Source organism: Anser cygnoides, chromosome 4 (assembly GCF_040182565.1).
Source record: "Anser cygnoides isolate HZ-2024a breed goose chromosome 4, Taihu_goose_T2T_genome, whole genome shotgun sequence".
Lineage (NCBI taxonomy): Eukaryota > Metazoa > Chordata > Aves > Anseriformes > Anatidae > Anser > Anser cygnoides.
Genome location: NC_089876.1, coordinates 34,706,232 through 34,729,895, shown reverse-complemented (window position 1 = coordinate 34,729,895; position 23,664 = coordinate 34,706,232). Strand labels below are relative to the sequence as shown.

Sequence of the window (23,664 nt, the reverse complement as noted above, 5' to 3'; positions counted from 1 at the left end):
TTTCCAATTTTTGATATACAAAAATTTGAGCTAGAGTAGCACACACAGCCATCAGCATTCCAGCAGTGCTAAGAAACTACTTGACAGCTTCTACTCCAGGCAATGGCTTGAATGCTAAGACCAAAGTTTTGTGCAAATGCAAAATCCTTGTTAGGATCCAAGTACAAAACACAAAGCCAGCTACAGATAGCTCCCCCTAAAGTGCCTTCCTCAACAGGGCTGCAACTCTCATTCTCAAGAAAACCCAGGGTTCAGGCACACTGTCAAAACAGAAGTTACATGAAAAAAGGGAAAATTTTCCTGTTTGACGATGTAGGTATGGCTGCAAATACTTGAAGGCTGCTTCCCTCTTCCTGCATTCTGCATCATGACTATCTTAACTGCTAACAACTTCTCAAATAATTTCAGAATTACTGCTGAACAGCTTAATCTCACCAAAGAACTTGAAATTCCAAAAAAGGAAAAGCAGAACGAAGCCTGATATTTCAAATATTCCTTCCCCCTGAAAAGAAAAAAAATAAAATAAAATAAAATAAAATAAAATCATGCCTAATCAAAACCCCTCTGAAAGAAATGGGATGACAGCAAGTGTGCAAGCTTATGGTTGATACCCATTTATTTGGATGGGAACGATTAAAAATATCACAGTTAAAATGTTAAAAACGAACAAACAAACAAGCTTTCCAGTCACTGTAGTGTTAGCGATCATCTCTCCCAAAATAAACTCAACACTTACTTTATTGCAGTGAAATTTTGCTTCTATTATATGACAAAGCAATGGAAGCAGAATAGTTGGTGCATGTTCTGTACAAATGTAGCTTTAATAATGACAGGTTTTAAGCCTGAAATTCAGTATATCTAATGTTCAAGATATTCACAGTCTAATTTAGGCAGACTTACTGATTTTATTATTTTTCTATTATTTGTTTATTACGAGGTTCCAAATTTTCAGAAGAAACAATTACTTCACCGATGACTGCAAAAGGCCAACATCTAATTTTATGTTTACACAAAGATACCACTATATATTCAAATATTTCAGTTCACACACACACACCTCTCCAATCTTTGCAGTTCAGTGAAGTGTAAACAGTTAGCGTTGTTATTAAAACACACGTTCTTCATTCACAGGAACAATACTCAGCTAGATTAATAAGCTTTTATTCCTGGGCTCTATTATTCCTCTGCCATTCATTAACATTTCTTCCACCTTGACGGCAATTTAGCTGGCACAGCACCAGAAACACAAGTAGGTCAGCACAAGGTGTTCCTCTGTATAGTTTCACAGGTTATAAACATCCTACCTGAGTTAGCCTTCAGGTAGTGCATTTAAATATTCCTAGTGCCAACTAAAATAATAATGAGAACTCTCCTGGATATTATTGTCCAAGAACTACCCTTGTTTACAGAGGACGGATTCTGTTAAGACTGACAAGGCAATTTTACCAGAGAAGCAGGGAGCCCTCTGCAGCTCTCCTGGCCAAGCTGATGCCTGAGATGATGCCTCGGTGCTGTCTCTGTGGGAAAGCCCCTTGCAATCCTCACCATATCCAACGAGGGAAACGTACATACATGTAGAAAAAGCTAAACTGAACGCTGACAGTCAGACATTACATACTATTAAAAGTAATCATAACAGAGATTTCAGCCAGCCAGGCACGCTTTAATCTCAGGATATGGGAAATAACAATAGAGATGTAAGAATATTTACTTCCCCCCCCCCCCCCCGTTTATGAAAAAGATGAATACAAAACAGTTGTTTCACAGAAAATGATATAAAAAACTTTGGACAGATCTTTTGCTAATGTACTAAGACACATTCAGTATTTACAACAACTCGTATACATTAAGAATCTGGCCCTGAAGTTGGGGCATAAGAGTCAAGGGTAAAGATTTCACTGTCTAAGAAATGTAATGACTTTTTGCTGACTTTCTCTAATTTGTATGCCTTGTCTTATACTTTAGGACTTGAGTTGAGTCAAACTCAAAGCAGCCAGCTCCTTTCTAGCTCCATACTCGACTACACATCATAACTTACAAGATCAAGTGTCAACACTACAGGCTTAAATCAGAAAAACAGATCACTGGGAGAAAACGTGTTGGATTTATTTTTCTTCCTTTTTTATTTTTAAACATAAAGGCAAATTCTAGCACTCTGCACTGATATGAGCCTTTATATTATGTAAATGAAAATACTTCAAAAGGTATAAATAAATCAATGTTTTCAATTCCTTCCTGATGACTGCACATGCTGTTTTGACTCTGAACATTACATACCCACATTTATGATTATTGGTGTACGGAAAGTGTGTGATATAAGCCACTGAAGAATAATCCCTGCTGTCTGATTGAAAAGAAAAAAAAAAAAAGAAGAAGAACAAGAATGAATTAAATTAGAAGTTGCTAGAAATAACTCATACGCAAAAAATAAAACTAAAAGAAAACAATAGCAGTAGCCTAAAGAGACATTTTTTCCTTCAGGAATGAATTCCCATCTGCTTTTAAAGAGCAACATGTTTTTCCATTACTAGAATCACAGCCAAAAACAAGACAATAAAGCAGCAAAGCCACAGGCAAGAGTAGAGGGCAAGTGAAGCTGGCTGACAGAGTATCAGTCGAGGTCCCTCTTTTATAAGCCTCTGCTGTAGTGACAGCTGAACAGCCCCCCGCTGTGCTGGCAACACACTTCCCTCGCTATCCTCAGCAAAGAGGAGCTCCTGGTAACTCTGCTGCATAAAAGGTGCCCTGGAAAAGTGAGGGAAAAGGAAAGAGGAGGAGGCAAACGGTGTAGCCAGCAGGCCACGCTGAGCAGCGGCTGTCCCCTGCAGCCTTGGCCTTTTTGGTGAAATTACCACATTTAGCAGTAGCTCCCTAAAAGCTCATCACAAGTGAGCAGCTCCGCCGACTGAGGATTGCTTGTCCCGTGCACCACAGGTGCCCGTGTTGCAGGCTCTCCCTCCAGACGGGCGTGCAACACAAATCAACCCTTCAAAGGCACGGCAAGCATAAATGCAAATCCAAGTACCCGTGTACAGAATCTGGGCGGACAACACCATTAAAATAGTTAACTAAGACTGAAATTAGCTCTAAAGGTCCCTGCACCCCAAGGGGTTCGGCAATTACAGAATCCAAACGTTCAGCTCTTTGGACTCAAATCCCAGGTTTGAGAAGCAGGCTAAATTTTATACCAAAATGTTGCTCGGTGCACACTCAGGGGCTCATTTAAATTCCCTCTGGCATTTTCCCCAAGTTCCTCTAAGGATGGCTGTTCTTTGAGCTGTTTAGGAAGCAGTGTCGATGGTATCCTCCTGAGCTGTTAATGGGTCTGACCTTTTCAGAAACGCTAACGTCCCTTCAGCCAGATGCATTAAATCTCCTCTGCTTGATTAAACTATTAGCAAATCATTATCTCACTGAAGGATAAAATGTTCTTTCCCAGATGAGCAAGCCATGCATAAATTTCAGTGCAAACACTCTTCTGTATACCAAGCCCTACGTTTTACATAAACATGCCAATTTGCGACCCCGTTTTATATATCCATGTGATGAAAGCATACAGGAGGAACACAGATCTTTTTTGGGTCTCGGCTGAGACAAGACGTGATGAAAATCAGCCCGCTTAGGGCGAACAACCCCCAGCCCCATCTCTGCAAAACGCGGGAACGGAACCAGATCTTTCTGCAGCGGCTACAGAGGAGAACGGGGAGATGCGGCGCAATGCCACGACACCCTTGTGCTGATGAGTGATTACCCAGGCACTCACACTGCCCTCGTTCCCAGTCTGTCCAAGCACATTCCGCACGTACGAGGTTCTTGCGAGACCGGCAGTAAGCAAAATCCCATGGGAAGTCCTGTGTAGTTAGTTATTTCCTTTCAAGTGATTCATCCCGTTTATACCAAACACTGACACTCGGAAAACATTTTGAATGCCAGGTATTTCCTCACCTTCCAGCCACCTGTGCCAAACACATCCTTGGTGCTGATAAACGTGTGTAGGAAGGTGGTGATCCCTGATTACCCACACTGGATGAAGGCTGAGCCTCTTTTCCACACCCACCCACACAAAAATGTTCACTTTTCAATGAGTGATATAAATTAATAGATCCGATGCATCAATCCAAGAGAAGCTTCGGAGGTTCATCTGAGGCCTTAATCTTGCTGCGTTTCAATTTGATGGTGTCCTTCATTTTGAAAATTGCATTTCAGGATAACACTGTACCCTAGTGTGAGGATAAGCAGGACTCCTTCAGATGGCAAGGCCATCCAGAAGTGTCCAGCAAGAGTCACTTCAGCCACAGATGCTTTAAATACCAAAGCATATTTTCAAATTACACATTTCTGATAAGATACAAGAATTTTTTTTTTTGTGTGTGTGTGTGTGTGTATATATATGTATCTTAGAAGGTCAAAATTTGAGGGTCCAGTCCCAAGCTTGACATCTTAAGCACTTTCAACATCTGTTGAAGTCTATGGGAATTGAACATGCTCTGCATCTAGCATAATTAAGCATAAAAGGAACAAACATCCTCATGCTTAAAAATGAAAACCACGAGCTTTAGCTAGGATATGATTTCCAGAGTCACAGAACCTTTACTCTTGCCTTTTTTTTCCCCCTGAAGTCTGTCTTTGTAGGCTGCTATATAGGACTAGATCCATTGCCCTTAAAAATGTTAACTAGAAAGCTTTTCCCTTAAGTTTGGAAGATCTTTTCCTTCATGGCAAGCTAGATATAAAGAAAACACATTGTAATTTGCCAGATGTCTTGTTTTCCCTATATCTAAGCCCTCCCTCACCTTTATTTAAGATGCACTTTAGGAAAGAGAGACTGTTTTCTTCCCGATCTCTTAAAACCTTGTTTACCATCCCACACACCTATAATGGAATACATCCTCACTTCTTTTGCAGTTGGTGTCTTCCTGTGTGAGAAAGAGAGGAGCTTTGGAAGGTTGTCGTTGGTTTGGGTGTTTGGTTTCTTCAAACTTATAGTTTAAATATGTCAGTATCTGGTAAACAAGTACATGTATGTTTTGAAATAAATATTTTAATAGTCAGAGGCTTCAGTTGATTAGAGCTAGTGTGCTGCTGCAAAGATACTTTTTTGGCATCAAACGCGCACTCATTTGAGCCAGAGCAAACGTTCGTTAGCTTTTTTTTTCCTCTCTGTGTTCCCATTGAGAGTTATTGCAAAGTGAGAAAGATATTTTTTACATTAACTATTCTATTTCGACTAAGAACCAGTGAAAGATTTACAGGTTCCCAGGTTCCCGCTTTACTATTGTTTCCTGTAAGCATGGAAACTGATAATACTATAGAAACAATGTCAGCCTCTGCTTTCACCATGACCTGCTTTCCACCAATTTAAAAACAGTCAGTCCCATTAGCTTATTTTTACAACCACACTTAAGAATATTACAATGATATCCAGAATATTTAATGTTTTATTATTTCTAACCAACTTTAAACTCAAAACAACTCAACACTTGGTTTCAGTTTCTACCTAAAACCTCCCTCTCTGTACTGCCTTCTCTCCTGGAACAAAAACATAATCTGACAGGGGCTGACATAATAAAAGAAGGTCCCTCACTCTACTGGGTTTATTTTCCTTTTTATTTACCATCTACTTACTAGAATAAAATATTTCTACAGTGGTGAAACAGAGTCTAACTCCCTTGCTCATCCCTTTTCACAAAGTAAACTCCAAGGATTTGAGGTAAGGAATACCCCTTCCATTTCATTTGTAATTATATCCTTTTTTTTTTCTCTTCACAACACAAATCTAATGAAGACATCAGTCTTTGCATATATAAAGGTTGGTGTCCTTCTTCTAGGCCATGTTCCAACTTCAACCTTTTTTCTAACCTTTTTAAAAAATTTGAGATAATGTATAATTTAAAAATCACATGACAAGCAATTTCCTATCAGATTCTGTCCATGTGATTGTGTTCTTTTTTACACAAGAAGTGCTTTAGAATCACAGAATCATTTATGTTGGAAAAGACCCTTGAGATCAAGTTCAGCCACCACCTGACACTACCAAGTCCACCACTAAACCACATCCCTAAGCACAATGTCCACACAGCTCTTAAATACCTCCAGGGATGGGGACCCCACCACCTCTGGGCTGCCCGTTCCAATGCCTGACCACCCTCTCTGTGAAGAAATTCTTCCTGATATCCAATCTAAACCTCCCCTGGTGCAACATGAGGCTGTTGTCTCACGTCCTATCACTTGTCACCTGAGAAAAGAGACTGACGCATACCTCATGGCAACCTCCCTTCACGTAGTCCTAGAGAGCGATGAGGCTCCCCTCAGCCTCCTTTTCTCCAGACTAACACCCCCAGTTCCCTCAGCCACTCCTCGTATGCCTCTGAGGCATACTGAGACTATTGGCATTTTCTATTGTAACAGAGAGCAGCCAATAAGCATGAAAAACCTAAACCGATCCCCAAATGAAAAAGCTAGAGCCCCTTAGTTTTTAGAAGGCCCATCTTGTGTAATGCAAGCTAGCTGTAGTGACATCGTGACAGGAAACTAATCAGACCCAAACAACTCACTTTACTTGCACTTCGTTTCTAAATGCTCCTGTGCTTGTATCTTTAATCATACTTTACAGAAACATGATAAGAAATAAACCAGATAAAACTCCTCAACGTGAATTATAGCAGTGAAAACGCTCTAGATCATTTAGCTATCATCTGACTGAACAATCTCTGGATGAAGACATCTCAAAACTATTAAAAATAATCTTCAGTTATATAATGGTGCAATTTTGCTCAAAATAAAATGCAGAAACACTAGAATTAATCTTATTAAAGTTTTGAGGCAGCAAGACATTTGCTGCTTTAACCATTTTCATTACTCTCAAGGACTAGAGATTTCTCCTCCATGCCTACCAGAGCTCCTTGCTAATGCCACCGCGTCAGGAGAGGAGAATGAAGCCGATGGCATGGCACAGCACAGCCTCTAGCTGAACCGTGCCAGGCGGCAGCTGCCTGGGCATGGCCTTCAGTGGAAATTTCCTAGAAAAAAAACAGGGGCAAGACCAGCTCTGACTGTTCCACCACCACACCGGAGAAACCCACTGGCCAGCATGTGAGAGCTAACAGGCTGTACGGTTACTGCAGACCCGTCCGTACAGCAAACAGACCTACCCCTGTGCAAGGCTCCCATTGCGCTAACGAGAGGTTGAGGCAGTCCTGGGAAAAGGCAGATGCCTTCAGGGCACGGATGCAGCCAAAGAAGTTGCCAGAGTGGGTGGATGGCATGCTTCTTGGTGTCAATATCAGCTCCAAGGCCAAACCTCGCTATTCAGAAACTTCTGAAAGCTATTTCTCACCGTCCTGATTTACAGATTTCAGGTATCCATGAAGACGAGCCTCAAGCACCACTGCAAAGCAGAGCTATCAAGATGCCAGCATGCATTTCAGAAGGGCCTAGAAATAAAGATCAAGTGCAAATCCAAATATTTCTAGAAAGCTGAAGCTTTGTTTGACCTATCCGCTTGGTATAATAAAAGCTAACTGTATAGATGTTGCTCCCCTAATACACTTTTTTTTTTTTTAAACATTAGACTTCACCTGCACTTGAGAGAAGGGAATTCTAATTTACCCTCATAAATTATCTTCCATCTTCTCTCAAATGAAACAGTGGGAAGTAAACACCCTATTTTGCTATCTCGATATATCTTTAACGTACTCATTAAGATAAACATACATCCAGCAGGTGAATAGAGATAACTGGTCATAAGTGATGACAGGCAAAAATATACACATATCTGATCTGAAAAATTGCCAAGTTGGAAGCCAGATGCGTACTAAACTATCCACTTTACTTGCAGTTTATTCAGCTCATGGTAGGAGGATTCAACATATCTCTACATGAAACTCCCTATTTATACAGCATCTTCTAGTCACAAAACTAAGCATTTTCCATTCCTTTTCCAAACAAAGGGTATAACGGTGGAATGGGAACTTGCCATTCAACAGCGGAAACTATTTCTAAAGCTGGGAAGCTGGAGACACTAGGAAGAAAAGGCTTTAATGAAACTGGCCACTGTGCGTGCCAACTGTCAAGACTTTTTATATATTCTTCCAAGGAACACTGACTGAGGCTTTTTCTGTGTTTACTCTTTACATCCCAATTATTATAACTCTTTGAATGATGCCAAAGAACAAAATTCATGAGAAATGCCATATTAGAAACAGGCAGGCTTTTTTCCCCTGCAACTAGTCTGTACTTGTACTCAATGACCCATTAACTTATTTTTGGTTCTGTAGAAAGCCAGCACCAAGACATTTGCGACTCATTATCTAAGCTAAGCACAGGAATTCACCACTAGAGCCTCGGCTGACCCAAATCCAAAGGAAATCCCCATATGCTTGGAATTTCTGAAATACAAGCATTACAGTTGTTGCCTGGTAAGAAAACAGTTTCCATACACAACGGAGGATATGTTTACATTTATGTTTTTGGAGGCTTATAACTTGGACAGAAGCAGACAAATTTTCCCAGGACAGCAAAACTCTTATCACTGACATCGGGGTAAAAACCTAGTAATGGTTCAAGTCACTACTCTTCAGCACATAGGCGGTATAGCTGCAACAGTTCCCTAGACCAACTTTTAAGCCTGCAATAAGAAGTTGATTACTGCTTTCTTTTTTTTCATTATAAGATCCCACATTCTGTTGCAAATAGAAGTCCTACACAAAAAAGTTTTGCTCACTGCTTTGCCTTTGAAGTCCTACATAGAACAGCTTTGCTCACTGCGTTGACCCCATTCATTTGTCCCCAGAGCACAGTTTGTCCTGTGCTGCGGAGGAGGAAGGCTGTAGTGGATTTGACTTTGGTCCCTGCCCTTACACAGCTTCCTGGAACAAGCCTGGAGGCTTGTCTGGACACCACAGCTGCACATGGCAAGGTCTGACCCCATTCCTTTGACTTGGAGAAGTATTCACAGCAGTGTCCTCACCAGCCAGAGGTTACTTGTGGGCAGTGCTGCATCATAAAACATAGCAGCATTTACGTGGTAGCTAAATGAGCAACGTCTTCCCTGGAAGACATACAGCATATCCAACGGCCAGTCGGTTGAGAAGGGCCATCAGTGCCATAGGAGTCACGCAAACGCTTCAGAGTCACCCTCTCTTTTGAACCAAGCCAAAGATTTAGCTTTGCCCTTGTAAACAGCATACAGAAAGATGGAGGAAGCTAAGGAAAGCAAATCACATTTTCCACTCTGCTATGGAAAAAGTAAAAGGTGACTATGTAATTAGAGATGGTACGATAATGCATTCGCTAGGACTGGCTACAATAAGGTGGAAACTTTAACTCCGGTATTTCATACCTTTTAAGAGGTCGAATTGGCAACCTTAATGACATTTTCTGAATTTTTGAAGTAATACAATTACTTTCAATTAATCAAAATGAAGAAAACATGAAATATTCTTTCATGAGGCACTGCCATGAATAATATTCAGGGACCACTGTGCTGACCACTAACTATAATTACCAGGCAGCAGCATCTGAAGAAGTTTCGCCCCCTACCCAGGACAGGACATCATAGCCTGACAGCCATTGTCAGAAGCTGACTAACTGACAGCAATGAGCTATAACAGCAAGTGCTGCTGTGAGCTCTTGATTATATGGAACAGGAAAATATGAGCCTCAAAGTGACCGGTGACTCCTTTGCAATTCCCTTATGCTGTCTGAGAATTGTCTCTCCTTCCTCAATCTGAATCTGTTTGCCACAATCCTAAATCATAGAATGCAACAGGGTCCCTCCCTGGGGATGCAGGGAGGCCCAGTTGAACTGTGTGGACATCTGGGAACACTTGCCCCCATCTCCTTGCACTCAACCTGGCACCACACCCTTAATAGAGCCACCTTACTATGGCTCACCCTTTCCCTGGCAGCAGTACTCTGATGGAGATCTTGAGAGAAAAAAACAAAAACAAACACATTGTAGTCTGGTTTCTGAGCAGAAACACAGAAATCACAGTATACATATCACAGTATATATCTGTCAAAGTCTTTCTTATAATTCTCCCCGCCACTTAGAGTAGACTCAAGGAATAATACCTGGATGATGCTCTATTTCAATTTTAAAAATACCATTTTGTGCATTGACTCTGTGGCCATGACCATACAGAAAGTTTTACCTCTGCTCCTGAATATTTGTGTGTGTGCTGAACGAGTTCCACCAAGCAGACTTCCTCACTGACTGGCATAGACCGAAACTGAAGTCTGAAGATTTCCTCACGAGTGGCTGCATCTGGCAACGGCACATAGATAATTCTGTCTATTCTTCCTGGTCTTAGCAAGGCCTGCAATGAAAATGTCACAGGAAAAGTTATAACAAATGACACATCACATCAATAAAGTAAAAAAACATAAGTCGATTAAAAACAATAACAAAAAACCCCAAACAAATAACCAACAATTTCAGCAGAAGCAAAGAACTGCACAAGAACAATCAAGCTTATGTGCACAAAGGGGTTGTTCCCTTATGCAAAAATGAATCAGTCACTGAAAAGACAGTAATGCTATTCAGCTTGTGAAATATCAGTTTATGGAAAAAAGGCATCATAAAGGAACTATAGTCATTTTCCTAAAATAATAATTTTAGGCTTGTTGCAAGGTGTGCTGGAATGTTAGGACTTGGCAAAAGGACAGGTGGCAATGGACATATCCCAAGCTCAGATCTTCAGTCAAGACAACAAGCAGAGGAAAAAGACATTGAAGTAAAGCTTACATTCTGTATTCATGTTGATTTATCCCATATTATTAGTGCTGTATACAGAAGAGCAGATTACTCTGTTAGGCTTTCACACGCAGTAAGGTAACGATAGACAGAGGTCAGAGATGTTTCAAAAAGGGAAAGAAAAAAAAAAACAAAAAAAACCACCACAGACATGCAAAAGCACTGTAGTCTAACACCTTTTAGCATCAGCTTTGGACTGTCAGAAGAACCTTTCTCCTGTGCCACAAGAGAGTTGAAAATTCAACAAATTAATAGTTACAAGGTAAGGCCCCAACTTTGCAGCCTCATGTGTGTATATGGGACAATGACCACAAAGGGCAGCTTTAAAGGGTTCAGACTGGTCTGGAGGAAAAATCTCTTCTCTAGGGGAGAAGTGTGGCCTTGGGGCAGGTCACTGGGGAGGCTGCAGAAACTCTGTCCTTGAGGTTTTTGAGGCTTGGCTAGACGAAGCCAAGCCCTCCCTGGCCTGTGTTGGTCCCGTGCTGGGTGAGTGGGGGGGCTGCAAGGCCTCTGGAAGCTCCCTTCAACCAACCTGTCTGTGATTCCATGGTTTCTGGACTAGCTCAAAAAGTAAACGCTATCTATATATAAAACAATTATATCTGATATGTAGGAGAAGCCAAGCTCTTAGATTTATGAGATGAGAGGAAGCTCGTGTCCCTGTATTTCTAAAAATCTCCAAGATTTTAAAAAAAACTGTCTACAGTAAAAAAAATTAAAAAAAAAATCCTCCCAGCCTTTCCTACTTGACATTTGAGAAAAAAATGTGCATTGCAAATGTGCATAAATAGTATTTAAAAAGTATTTTTAAAAACTAAACAATGTTTATAAGATTCAGCATGTAACCTAAATTGTTTTTATGTTATGGTTCTCCCTTGGGCAGAGTAGTTTGAGTTCCAGATGACTAGAGATATTGCATGGCTGTCCTGGGCTGTCAGCCAATAAGTCTTTTCCCAGCCTGATCATGTCAGTGAAAGTCATGCTGAAAAAATAGTAGGAAAGAGCTTTCCTTCCTGCACAGCATTGATCAAGTTAACACCCTTCCTAGAGTTTCTTTAAAAAGACTGTTGTGGTGCTTCAGAGTGGAAAAATGTATCCTGAATGTTAAGAGATGTCTTGTTATTTTTAAAACAGAATGTGAAAACGTTCAGCAGAAAGTGCACGGCTCTGTTTCATTGAGCTACGCAGGAACAGAGCAAGGCTCCACAGGGAAGACTAAAGGCCCGTATCTAGTCCAGTACCCCATCTCTGGCAATGGCCAATGCTGGATCCCTTCAAAAAAAAAAAAAGAGTGAGAAGCCAACCATCCACCCGTATTTCCTTATCAGACGGTGCTACCTGCCACAGCACTCTTAGCCACTGAAGAACTCGACACACTAATGGTAGCGCAACCAGTGTGTAATTTGGTGTCTAGGCCATGCATTTATCGGGATGTTGCCATTTTTTGCCAACACACTTGAAAGAGAAATTTACATGTTTCAAGACTAGGCTTGGAGGGAGCGGAATTATACTGCAATTGCATTCTGCATGCTCTTAAGGAAATGCCCATAGCAAATTCTGTTATTTAGAAGAAACATGAAATGCTCACAAGAATACAGTGGTACACCTCTTTTAAGTCAAAGCAGGTTTAATCAGGAAGCCTAGATAATTAGAACATTTTCTAGAGACAGCTTAGCTCACACTAATGAATGACCAAGGCTGCACAAGTGGGACAGAGAAGTGTTTGGTGGAAAGAAAGTCTGATCAGCTGGGACCGAGAGCTGGAGCTAGCAGCTTTCTGCTGAGATACAGTCTCTTAACAGGATGCAGCACCCGATCTTACAAAGCACAATTACAGATGTCAAAAAATTAATATTTTTTTTTCTCAGTTATTTAAAATTGGGTTTCCTCCAGTTTGTCCCAAATGCTTTGTGTTTTCTATATACGGTCTTAGTTGGAGGCCCGAGTTTAAAACATGCTATCATTACTTTTTGTTACAGTCAGGCCTAGGGACCTTATCCAAGACAGCCAGATGTGCTGGGAACCCTACAAAAAAAGCACAAGTCAGCCTCTGTAGCACTTCCTGCTTAAATAGACATAGACAAAAAGGAGAGGAGAGAAAACATTCGGTAACCTGACTTGAGAGAAGAGTCAAATTTCCTCTTACTTCCAAACAGAAAAACAGATTCTGCCGAGAAATGGTCTCCACCAGCCCTCATGACAGGACAGGCAGATGGGGAAACCTGGAAGACCCTGGGCACTGCCCAACTGCTCCTCGCTTCGCTGTTGCATTGCTTTTCCCTTGGGCAAGCTCCAAAGGAGCTAAGAGCAGAGGAAGAGGCCACAGGTGGGCTGCAGAGCTGGTGTGCTGCCCGCTGGTCTGAAAGCGCACAGAGCAATGTCAAGCCGAGGCCATTCTTGTTTGCAGGCCATCATCTCACCCTCTTGGGCTAGATGTTGAGGCCTTTGGTCTCTGTGTACTGCTCACAGACTTATTTTTCTTTTTTGGCCTAAATAACTCAGAAATCAGAACTGAGCTGCACATAGAGGTTGGCACTAAGGGAATAAGATCTTTCTTGATGTTTTTGCACACTGTTGAAGTTTCTCCTGGAGGAAAATGAGTTCTTTCTAGGTTGCTTAGCGAAGCCTATTGTAGGATTTGGTGCAGACATCTGCAGTACCTTTAACACTGAGGCCTTTATGGATGGTGGCACCTTCTTCCTCAGCGCCACTTTATCTGCAGAAATAAAGAAGGTGTTTGGAGGTGGCTGCTCCAAGTGCTGTGACTGACAGGCCGTTCAGGAAGACGGACTTCCCACCTTGCAGCTTGCTCATTGGAAACGGCACAGGGAGCAACAAGCACACCCAGGTCACCTCAGGACCACCCCACAGCCCTCAGGGCGCAGCAGGCATGGTGGCATGGGAACCCACCATTGACCACAGGCTGGAGGTGAAGCCACCTGCAATTGACCTTCGCTGCTGAGCTGGAGGAGGAGAAATTTGGCAAGATAAGGTGGCAGCAGCAGCAGCAGGAGCGAGGCTTGGCTGTCTGTGCAAGAGGAGAGGAGAGGAGAGGCAGCTGGGGGAGGGTGAAGAGTTGAAGTGGGGCTGCAGGTTCGGGCAGATATGAGCTGCTGGGAGTACAAAATTAACTGCTTGCGGCTGGGAGATGCAAAACTGATTTGAGGCTAGGAGCACACAGAAGGTGGGAAGTTGATGGGGCCAAAATTAATTGATGTGTGCGCAGAGCTACATAATTCACTGATGTTGAGATGTGAGGGTTGCATAATTTATGTAGGCCAGGAAAGGGCACAAAATTAAGTAGTTGGGGTTTTGGTAGAAACCAGAACGCTTCATACCATTAAGCAATTCTTTTGCAAGTTTATGTAATTTTTTTGTTGTTACCACAACAGTTATGAAAGGGGTCTGAGTGCCCACACATGGAAAGATTACTAGTAGTAAATATACACAATATTCTTCAGGGGAGCAACAGGGTTCAGGAAAGTGAGATAACCATCACGTAATACGTGGTATCATCAATAGTAAAAACACACTTTAATTAAGAAGAAAATACTGCCCTTTCAAAAAGAAATGATTAAATTCTTTAGTAATTAAAAGAGAGCATTACTTCCAAATACAGCATTGGAAAAGATAGCCGATTCAAAAATGTGTATTTTGTGTGCAATTATGAAGTTAATTATTTCAGGAAAGAAAACTTAAATATGTAAAGCCAAGGAAATATTTGTGGTTCCTGGTAAGAATGGACTAGAATTAACTTCAGGGCTTTGCTAATTTTTTTCTTCTTTTCCTTTTCCTCTTTTTTTTTTTTCCACACATAGTTTTTTCAAAGAACGCTTACCCATTTCAAGAACTACATTGTCAAACAATGCAGAATTGTAACACTGACAGAAGCATGCACAGATGATGAGCTTTGTCTGGGATGGACAAAAACGCTTTCCTACTGACACACTTCTTCAGCCACGTCTACACTCACCAAAATTTTCTTGATTGGATCTTATAACAAAACTACATGGATTAAATACAATTACAAAAACATAGCAAACTGACACAATTTTCAATAGCAAAACGTAACTTGCATAGCAAAGCATACGCTGCAGAGGAAACTGCAGACTGAGGTGTGTAAGAGAGCAAGTAGGTTCAGCAGGTAACGGAAGTTCACCTGGAAAATTAATGTTACTGCGTGTTGTTCTCTGCTGCAATCAATCTCCGCAAGTAAGAACAGATTTTTATATTAAATTTAAGGCTTTTCCTTTCAAGTACATGCTTTTTTTTTTTTTTTTTTTTTTTTTTTTTAAATACGGGACCTACAAAATGCAACTAAAAGTTTAATCCTGCCCTTACAGTCCATTGGGATTAGACTACAGATGAAAATGAGAAAACTGGAAATAACAGAGCAATCTGTTTCCTTTGTAACTAAATCCTTCCAACTTGAATTAACAATTGCTGTTTATGAACCCTGGTTGTGGTCCCTATTTACACAAACTCCTGATTATGAGAGGTACTTTATAACTTGTAATCTAATTTAGTAATGCAAATCTTTTGACTTTCATCATTACACTACTTGAACATATGTAAAGTATTTAGAAGTAAGTTCCTGTAGCCTGCACAAGCCATAACTGTTTGTGAGATCCTTTCAGTGTTCCTGCCCACATGTTAGGACAGATGTATTGCAAGCGGGGAAAGTATTGAGACAGGAGAGACTAAGGAAGTGAATTTGTTAATAACGATGAAAGGGCCTTCCTGCACCATCATATTCATCTCTTGCAGGATTGGAGTCAGCTCCCATGATGGTGTTTCTCCTACCGTTTCAAAGCTCACCTTCGTGCCTAATATTTTCGTTCTTACTCTGTGCCAGGGCAGGTCAAGATCCCAGTGCAACAAGCCAGGAAGCGCTTAGCACTTCAGGATCATCAAAAGTTTCAGGTAAGGGAAGCTCATCCATGCTGTTCATTAGACATGCTGCTGGAATCTCTTTGCAACTATGGATTAACTAAGTAAGGTTAGAAGGTGCTGAGGGGAAAAGACAGGCAAGCAAAAATGTTTGAGTATCACTATTAAAAACTATGGCCCACTGGAGAGCCAAATTTTATTGTTCTACAAGGTTTTTCTTCCCCCTCCATCTAGCACAAGCTTCTTCAGGAGGCAACCTTGAGGTCCTCTGTTTCAGGTGACACACTTATGTGCTGTGTCACAAGGATGGAGTCCTGTAATTACAGGCTCCTGAGTCAAGCGATACTGCTTTTTTCTTGCTAAGAGCCCCTTTCCCCACACTCTTCCTCCTCCCCACTTTCCTCCTTCTGTGCCAAAGGCTGTCACCACCTTCAGCACATGCCAACATCTCTAACCAGTTCCCCTCTTTGATGACTTGTTTGTTGGTCACCACCCTTGTACTTCTCCCAAGATTTGTGCAGATTATTCTCTGTTCTCGTTACACAACATCTACAATTGCACTTGGGGTGGAGTAGTTTGTGTCTTTAACTTACGGTATATCCACTATTTAAAAAACTTCATTTGCGAACAGATTTTTATTGCATATTACTGAAGACTAAGTCCTGCAAAATGCTGCATTTTCCTATTATCAGTCCCTATACAAAGACTTCACCTTCTGCATAGATTTCTAAAAATCAGGCTATACAACCCTTCTGTCATGTCAGTCTTGCTCAAGACCTGGAGCATTGTGCAAGTTGACAAGAAAAGACATGATAAGTTTGACAGCAGGTGTTCAGGAAGAATGTGCACTATCAAGTGGCAGTGAGCACAGCATGAACATTTTACTCAGGCATAAACCATAAGTACTAATTAAAGGCAGAGAACAAATATATGGTTTGATATGCCGACAAATAGTAAAACAACTCGGATGATATAAACTGTTTCCCTGTTCGAGTCAAAACCCAGATGAAGCGATACAGGGAGTTAACCATCTGAAAAATAAGTATGTAACCTGTCCTTGACTGTTAAGCAAATGCCCCTGCTTGCGTAGGATTTGTCTGCTTGCTTTTCTTATCCTCCAGGTGTAAAACCAGTAGTTTATCTTTTTACTTCAACCACTGATTTTTACCCGTTTGCAGTTCATGTCATCAGCAGAGGGAACCTTCTCCGTGTAATTCACAGCATACTCTGAAATTGCTCTCTTTGCTAGCTACTGACAGGAAACAACACCTTCAGCTGTCATTACAGATTGTTCCCTTAACTTGTTACAGCAAAACTGAGCTTACCCTACAGTTCTAGTAAGCAGAAAAATTAAAAATTCATCTTTTCCTATGAAACGAAACTTGGCAAAAGAACTTCTGCAACTCAACAGAAACCACTGGTGTCCCTTGTTTGAATGACATACCTGGCTTCTGCAACTTATCCAGCAAATCAGCCATTCCCACTAATGGTGGTGAGTTGAAACAGGTAAGAGTGTTACTTAAATGACTAGGTTTTAATAGGCATTGCTAAAAGTGAAAGCATTTTGAGCCTACACACGGCCAAAGCATTCAGAGCTGCTTGTGATTTGGAGCTATCTTCTCTCCCCCACACCTGCTGTCAGGCACGGACGAGGTCCCGCTGCGGGCTGGATGCCCGACCACCGCAGCCACGCTCCCACCAGGAAGCCAACCCAAAATGCCCTGGCACCCAGCGATGCTGCCAGGAGCCTGCTGTCTGCTCTGCAGCCCTCACCAGGCTGTCAAATGCTGGGGTTTCGGGCTGCTCCAGCTGGGAAGTAGCTGTGCCTCTGCCTTTGGGGATATGGCACCAGGCATGCAGCGCCAGGGATTATTCAGCTGCCTTATCTTGCCTATACAGCTCGGGAAAGAGGCTCCTGCTCCCTCCTGCCGCCTCCTGAGCTCATCTCCCACAGCCCCTCCTGTGCAAGGGGCACGGGTGGCAGGGCTAAGGCCTCTCCGCCATCTATCCAAACTGCTTGCTGACAATGAAAACAGCAGAAAAACCGTGCAAAAGCAAACAAAGAAAACCACCCACCAGCCTTGCATTTCCACGCCTGCACAAAGTTGGACGCACCAAAATATCCCAATCTTTTTTGATCAGAGTAACAACATCATCCCAACCGCCGTGCATCCCAGTCCTGCCGCAGAGTTTGATAAAGATAGCTAATTCAAGGGGAATCGCAGAGAAAGAGGGCTTGAGGAGACTTGTTTCCTTGCAGCAATGAGACCATGTAAACACAACTGCAAGGAACAATGTGCTCCTTGGCCTATGCAGACAATACCAGAGCACGTTTTTATGTGTTTTTGTTCAGATAGGATTAAAATATCTCAAGAAACGGCGTTTCAATCACTTCTCTTGGCAGAAACATCTGCAGGCAGATACTCTGCAGCTGCAGAACTAGTATCTCCATGCTTTTTTTCCCTGATATTTCAAACAGTTAAATTGGCCAGTTGGCACGACTTACTGCAGTGCTCATTGGGAGCCAAGCTTTGCCCAGGCCTCCATCTATAAAAGTCTAAACCTGTCAGTAACACACCACATTTTCAATGCAATAAAAGCAGTGCAAATCCAAGCAACCCTACTGATATGATTCCAGATACTCCAGTTCGCCACAACAGAAATTCAGCTCAAAAATCAAGCTTCTTGAGTGTATTCAGAGACATGGCAAGCTCTGACAGCAGAATCAGGCTCTCCTCTGCTCTATGTTGTCAATACGGTCTTAGAAAAACTGAGGCAATTTAGCACATTCTCCACAATCAGCCCATACTTTCAGGACAACCTAATACAAGTGTTCAAGCCATGAACTCTTTGCAAAAAAAGGTGCTTGGCTTTGCTGCTTCTTCTTGCTCAGGCTGCAGCTCCCGTCCCTTCCTTGTGCCCGCGCAGGGCGGCAGAATCTCAGCTCAGGGCTGAGGCTCTGGCTTCATTTGCAAGGCGAACCTCAGACACAAGCTGTTGTTCTTGCCACATGGCAAATCTAAGCAGCCTCACTGCAGTGGCGTGAGGAGAGAGGATGTCCCAAGTTTTGGCTGCTGTCCCGCAATGTTAGTAAGAAGCAGGAGCGACCTAGGATTTTGCCACTTGCTGGGTTGCACGGAGAGGTTTGTATATGGACGAGGAATCGCAGCTCTCCTCCCTCTCCTCTAAATGCTCTGCAGCGCTTCCTCCCTGGTTTCTAACAAAATGATTTTTAGTAAAGTTAACTGAAGAAAAAAAAAATCTATCATCAGCTAATAAACAATGTAACACACCCTCTTCAGTGTATGTTTACATAAGGGAGTCCTCCATGCTCCCGTCTAAGAGGTGCAAAACCTCAGGAATGTCAGCTCTTTTTTTTTCTTTTCCCTCTTTTTTGGGGTGGGGGTTTAATAAAAGAACCCCTTTAGAAAAGATAACAATTACATGTAATGGAACCTGGAACCAGACTCTTTTGGCAATTAATCACCCAGGAGCCGTTGCAATCCTGCAGGCTGTTTCTGACAGATTTTGAGAGCTTTACAGGAATCACTGGGATAAGATGTGCCTGGGCTGGCTCCTGACAGGGACCGATCATGTACAAAGTGGATTGTTGGTTTGGGTTTTTTTTTAGTCTGTACTTTCATACACACACACACACAAACGTGTGCACCCGTATGCACATTTATACAGAATTCTCTCTCTACATACATGTATGCGGAACAACTGCAGAACTCATTCATTAGCCCAGAGGCAGAAAGAAAGAAAGAAAGAAAGAAAGAAAGAAAGAAAGAAAGAAAGAAAGAAAGAAAGAAAGAAAGAAAGAAAGAAAGAAAGAAGGAAAGAAAGAAAGAAGGAAAGAAAGAAAGAAAGAAGGAAAGAAAGAAAGAGAAAGAAAGAAAGAAAGAAGCCTTTTCTTCCTCTCAGCAAAGTAGAGCTATCCATCACTTAACAGAGATACTTCCTGTTTTCAAGCAGTTGGGAAGGCATGACTTCCAACCCAAATACTTGGCTTGGCAAACTATTCCTGTGTTGACAGATGCTTTTATAACCACTTCATTCCACCTGAAGTTTCAGCATAAAAGGAGGTGGTTTTTTTTCTTTTCTTTTTCTTTTTTCTTTTTTTCTTTTTTTCTGAGGGAGGAGAAAGGGAAAGCAGAACGGAGAGGAAAGGGAAGGAAAAGGAAGGAAAATACCACAGTTATAACAGCTGGATGACAGAGGTTAGCATAGCTCTGACAGATGTTACCATATAACCTCAAAATGACATGTTAGCGAAAAAAAACAAAACCTGTTCCTTGTAGGAAAGAGATTTTTGAACTCCTGCCAAAATATTACAGTTCTCCTCAGAAGCTTTTGAAAGCCATAACAATGATCTACCACATAATACAGTATTTTCCACAAAAAACCTATGCCATATTACCATTGCACCGACTGGGTAAACTATCAGCACTGGAGGAGATTCTGTTCAGAAGAACAACTTCTCCTGAAATGACAAATCACACAGCAGGTCAGCTGCATCAGGACCTGCCTAGCAGCACCTTTTCCTATTCTGTGTTCTGTTTTCGTAGGATTCATAAACAGAATTCGCTCTAAACACTTCTCAGGATTGAACACTTCAGTGCGTGACAAACAGCACTAAAAATCCATTGCACACTGAGAAGATATATTTGTGAAGTTGCCCGATCCACTTTACATAACCTTTTGTCATATCGGTTTCTGTACTGCTTACACCTGGTTACTTTGGTGACTATCCTACCACAAAAATCTTGATGACTTTCCCTGGCTTGTGACCAAATTTTACAAACCTGTCTAACAAACTACAGATAAATAAAATGTACAAGAAATGTTCACAGACCAACACAGGTATGCGAAACAAGCTGCTTCTAAAAAACAGATCAGCAGGGATGGAAGCAACATCAGTGAAACAATTCAGAAGAAGTTTCAAACGGAAATCAATAACTTTCCATCATTAAAGCCAACACTATGGCAGAAAAAAAATAGTTTCTGGTTTTCATTATTTGAAAGATGTCATTTTACTATCACGGAAGACCATTTGAAGCAACGAAGTAGGTACTGGTCACAATAACTGTAAGCTCATGGAAAAGTCATTCAACTTGTAGAGAGAACAAAGTCACGAAAGAAGAAGAAAAATCACTCATTTATTCTTGCAATTGGAAACCAAGGTGATCTCTTTAAAATCTTTCTCAAAACTTATTTTCCAACAAGACAAGGAGCAAAACAAACAAATCTTGGTTTAAACCTCTTTCTTGGGGAGGTGCAGCCCACCGGCCCCTTACTAACACACACATATTAGGTACAATCCAGCTGCCTACTGCCATTTGGGACCACCTAAGGCATCCAAGATATCTCCACAAAGCCAGCAGGTATTACAATAAGGCCTCCTCTCTGCCAAAGGGGATAGCTGTTTGCTAGCCAGGAGCTCGCTGAGCATAACAAATAGCTCCAGATGCTTGCGTTCAGGCCACCCAGTCCCACTTATGCTTTTGGTATAGGAACAATCAGAAAACACACTAGGTTTTTAACTCATTACCTGATAGTCCAGATGTCTGAACACCAATAAAGCCCCCTCCCCCTTTCAGAAAATGCACTCTTAACTAATTTTTAGTTATAACCTGAGGAGAAAAAAGAAACAGATCGGTATATACAATCAGAAAGAAGCTGCTAACCAGCATCCGCAAAGAGGCAGGCACATGGTAATGCACTGCTTGCTGCAGGGTGTCTGGCAGCAGACATGCAACGTGAGTCTTCAAACACGGCCACGCAGCTGAGGAGCACCTCAAGGAAGACGGGCCCTTTGGGAACAGCCAGCTGTGGTCATTGAGGATGCCGCTGCCCTCACAGCGCAGGTGACATGGCTCCAGAGGCTGAGAAAGTGCGGGGCGTGCAAAAGAACTGCACGCTCGACTACAAAACCCCAGATAGCAACATGCCAGGATATTAACATAGTCAAGACACGGCCTAATTAAGAACAGCAGAGTGCTGGCTGGGTCAGAAGCCAAGATACTCTGCTTCAAGAAAAGGCCTCGGCAGACATGCCTTCTCTTATTATTGCAAGCAGACAATCACTGACTTCCTCCACCCGGATGCAGGAAGACAACCTGGTGGTTTTCTCCCTCAAACAGGCAGAAACCACTTTGTGTGTTGATCTTAGAAACTGGTGGGTGGTGCTGCGATTACATAAATTACAGTGCTTACTGTAGTTGTCAGTCGCAAGTGACAGATACAGCTTGGACTCTGGGATTAAAATATGTACTTCCTAGTCATTAGGCCTGGAGCACTGCTGATACAAGTCCCGAAATCATTTTACAGGTCTGCCAAGTGTTTATAGACCCTAATAGATGTGAAATATTGGATGAAAAATTTTGGTGCCAACCAACTCAAGATTTTGCCCTATATTGGCAGGAGTTCCCTCAAACATACGCGAGATTGCTGACCACTGTCCACCTGGCTTTCTCCTGACTGTCCCCTACTTTTTAAGTCACCTGTAATGCTTCCATCTCCAAGCACTTTTCAATGGAGGAATTATTTTGGTCAGCCCCTTTTACATCATCTACAGTCAGCCGGAAGGCATTCCTGCCATGACAGACAGTCTGGCATCAGATCTGGCTTCATTCTTACCACATATCCTAGATATTTCCATCTTCATTTCTGGATAATTTAAGAGATTAAGTCTTGTTCAACTCCCTGACGAATCTCAGTATTTGTTATAAATTCATTTCATTTAATGCCTAGTATTTCCCTGAGGCATTTACTTTCAAAAGCTTTTAGACGTCTGTCTGTACCTTTGGTGGATTTCCAGCTTTCAAATCCATCTGTTAAGGTGGAAACAAAATTTCAGGGGAAGATTCATAGATCAGTTTTAAACTGTAGATGCTCAAAACCTGCATCTTCTTTATGCTGGTAAATGCAGCTGCTCTCTTACTGATATATATTATTATTTCTTTCTAGACATTCTGTTAGTTCACACTTAATGCCACGCAACGTGAAGATGCCTGTTCTGTGTACGGCTTGTTTTTGTGTTTTTGTATCACATTATTGGAGTTGAAAATTACTGTGGTTCTCATTATGTCTATTTGGTTTTTAACTTTTTTTTTTTCCCTCCTTTGTGCATGAGTGTCTGTTGGTCTGCTGGATCTGGGTTGCCTCGAAAATAACCTAGCTGTGGTTTCTGTTAAGTAACATAATGCATGATCTACCTGAGTCAACCTTTTCTCTCGCACTCTTTTTTCCCAGTTAAAAGAACAGTGGCTCCAAACAGCAGAGGTGAAAGACTGCACCTCTGCTTGACACCATTGTCTGCATGAAGCAGTATTCATCCTGTCAATACATACTTCAAGCAAGTAAGCTGCTCCTTGATCTAAAGCCTTGATGAGGCAATTACTTCTCTTAACATATCCTGTCATTCCAAGATGTTACAGAGTCAATCCTGATGGACAAAGTCAAATATTATCTTTAAATCTAGGAATATAATCTAGGTTATAAAACAGTGGGGGGGGGGGGTGTTTTAGATTAGTTTTTTCCTGAGTTATGGTATGGATTAAATCCAATCAGCAAATGATCTCTGTTCTACTGAACTTGAACTGCCTTTTTTTCTGCCTGAGACAGCACAGGAAAAGTCTTTTCTACCAATGGAAAAAAACACTTTTTCTACTGACTCAATACTTAAAAAAATTCAATTACTTTTATCAATATTTTTTTTCAACATCTTCTGGAGACTGTCTACATTCATAGCTTTCCCCGTTTTTAGCTTTTGTATCAAGTCTTTCCCTTCATGCTGTGAGCTTAATATCTACTTAGAGATACTTTATTTGATAAGACTGATAGATTACTGCACTGCTCAGCTGTTTAGTATTACCATTGCTTATTTTCATCCCTTTTTGTTATTAAGATTTGTTTTTTCCCTAGTAGGCCTCTTGAAGGATATAAACATATGCTGGTAAAGGACTTCCCAATCACCTTCTTAATGCTCATTTACGCTTCTCTGATAAGGTCACCTA

The 23,664-nt window shown here is 41.6% G+C and overlaps 1 protein-coding gene across 5 annotated transcripts in view; it reads right to left on the bottom strand.

Annotated features, from left to right (window-relative positions):
• The window catches only part of AFG2A (AFG2 AAA ATPase homolog A), a 190,777-nt gene that overhangs the window by 26,222 nt on the left and 140,891 nt on the right, over window positions 1-23,664 (bottom strand). For 4 of the 5 annotated variants that reach the window (XR_007168731.2, XM_048078138.2, XM_048078139.2 and 1 more), the window contains one exon: window positions 10,155-10,319. Coding sequence is in view for 3 of the 5 variants with exons in the window: in XM_048078138.2 (XP_047934095.1) it covers window positions 10,155-10,319 (165 nt within the window). In the remaining 2 variants the exon portion in view is untranslated. Of the gene's footprint in view, window positions 1-10,154; window positions 10,320-23,664 lie in introns of those variants that run through there. The other variant, XM_048078142.2, reaches the window with a different exon arrangement.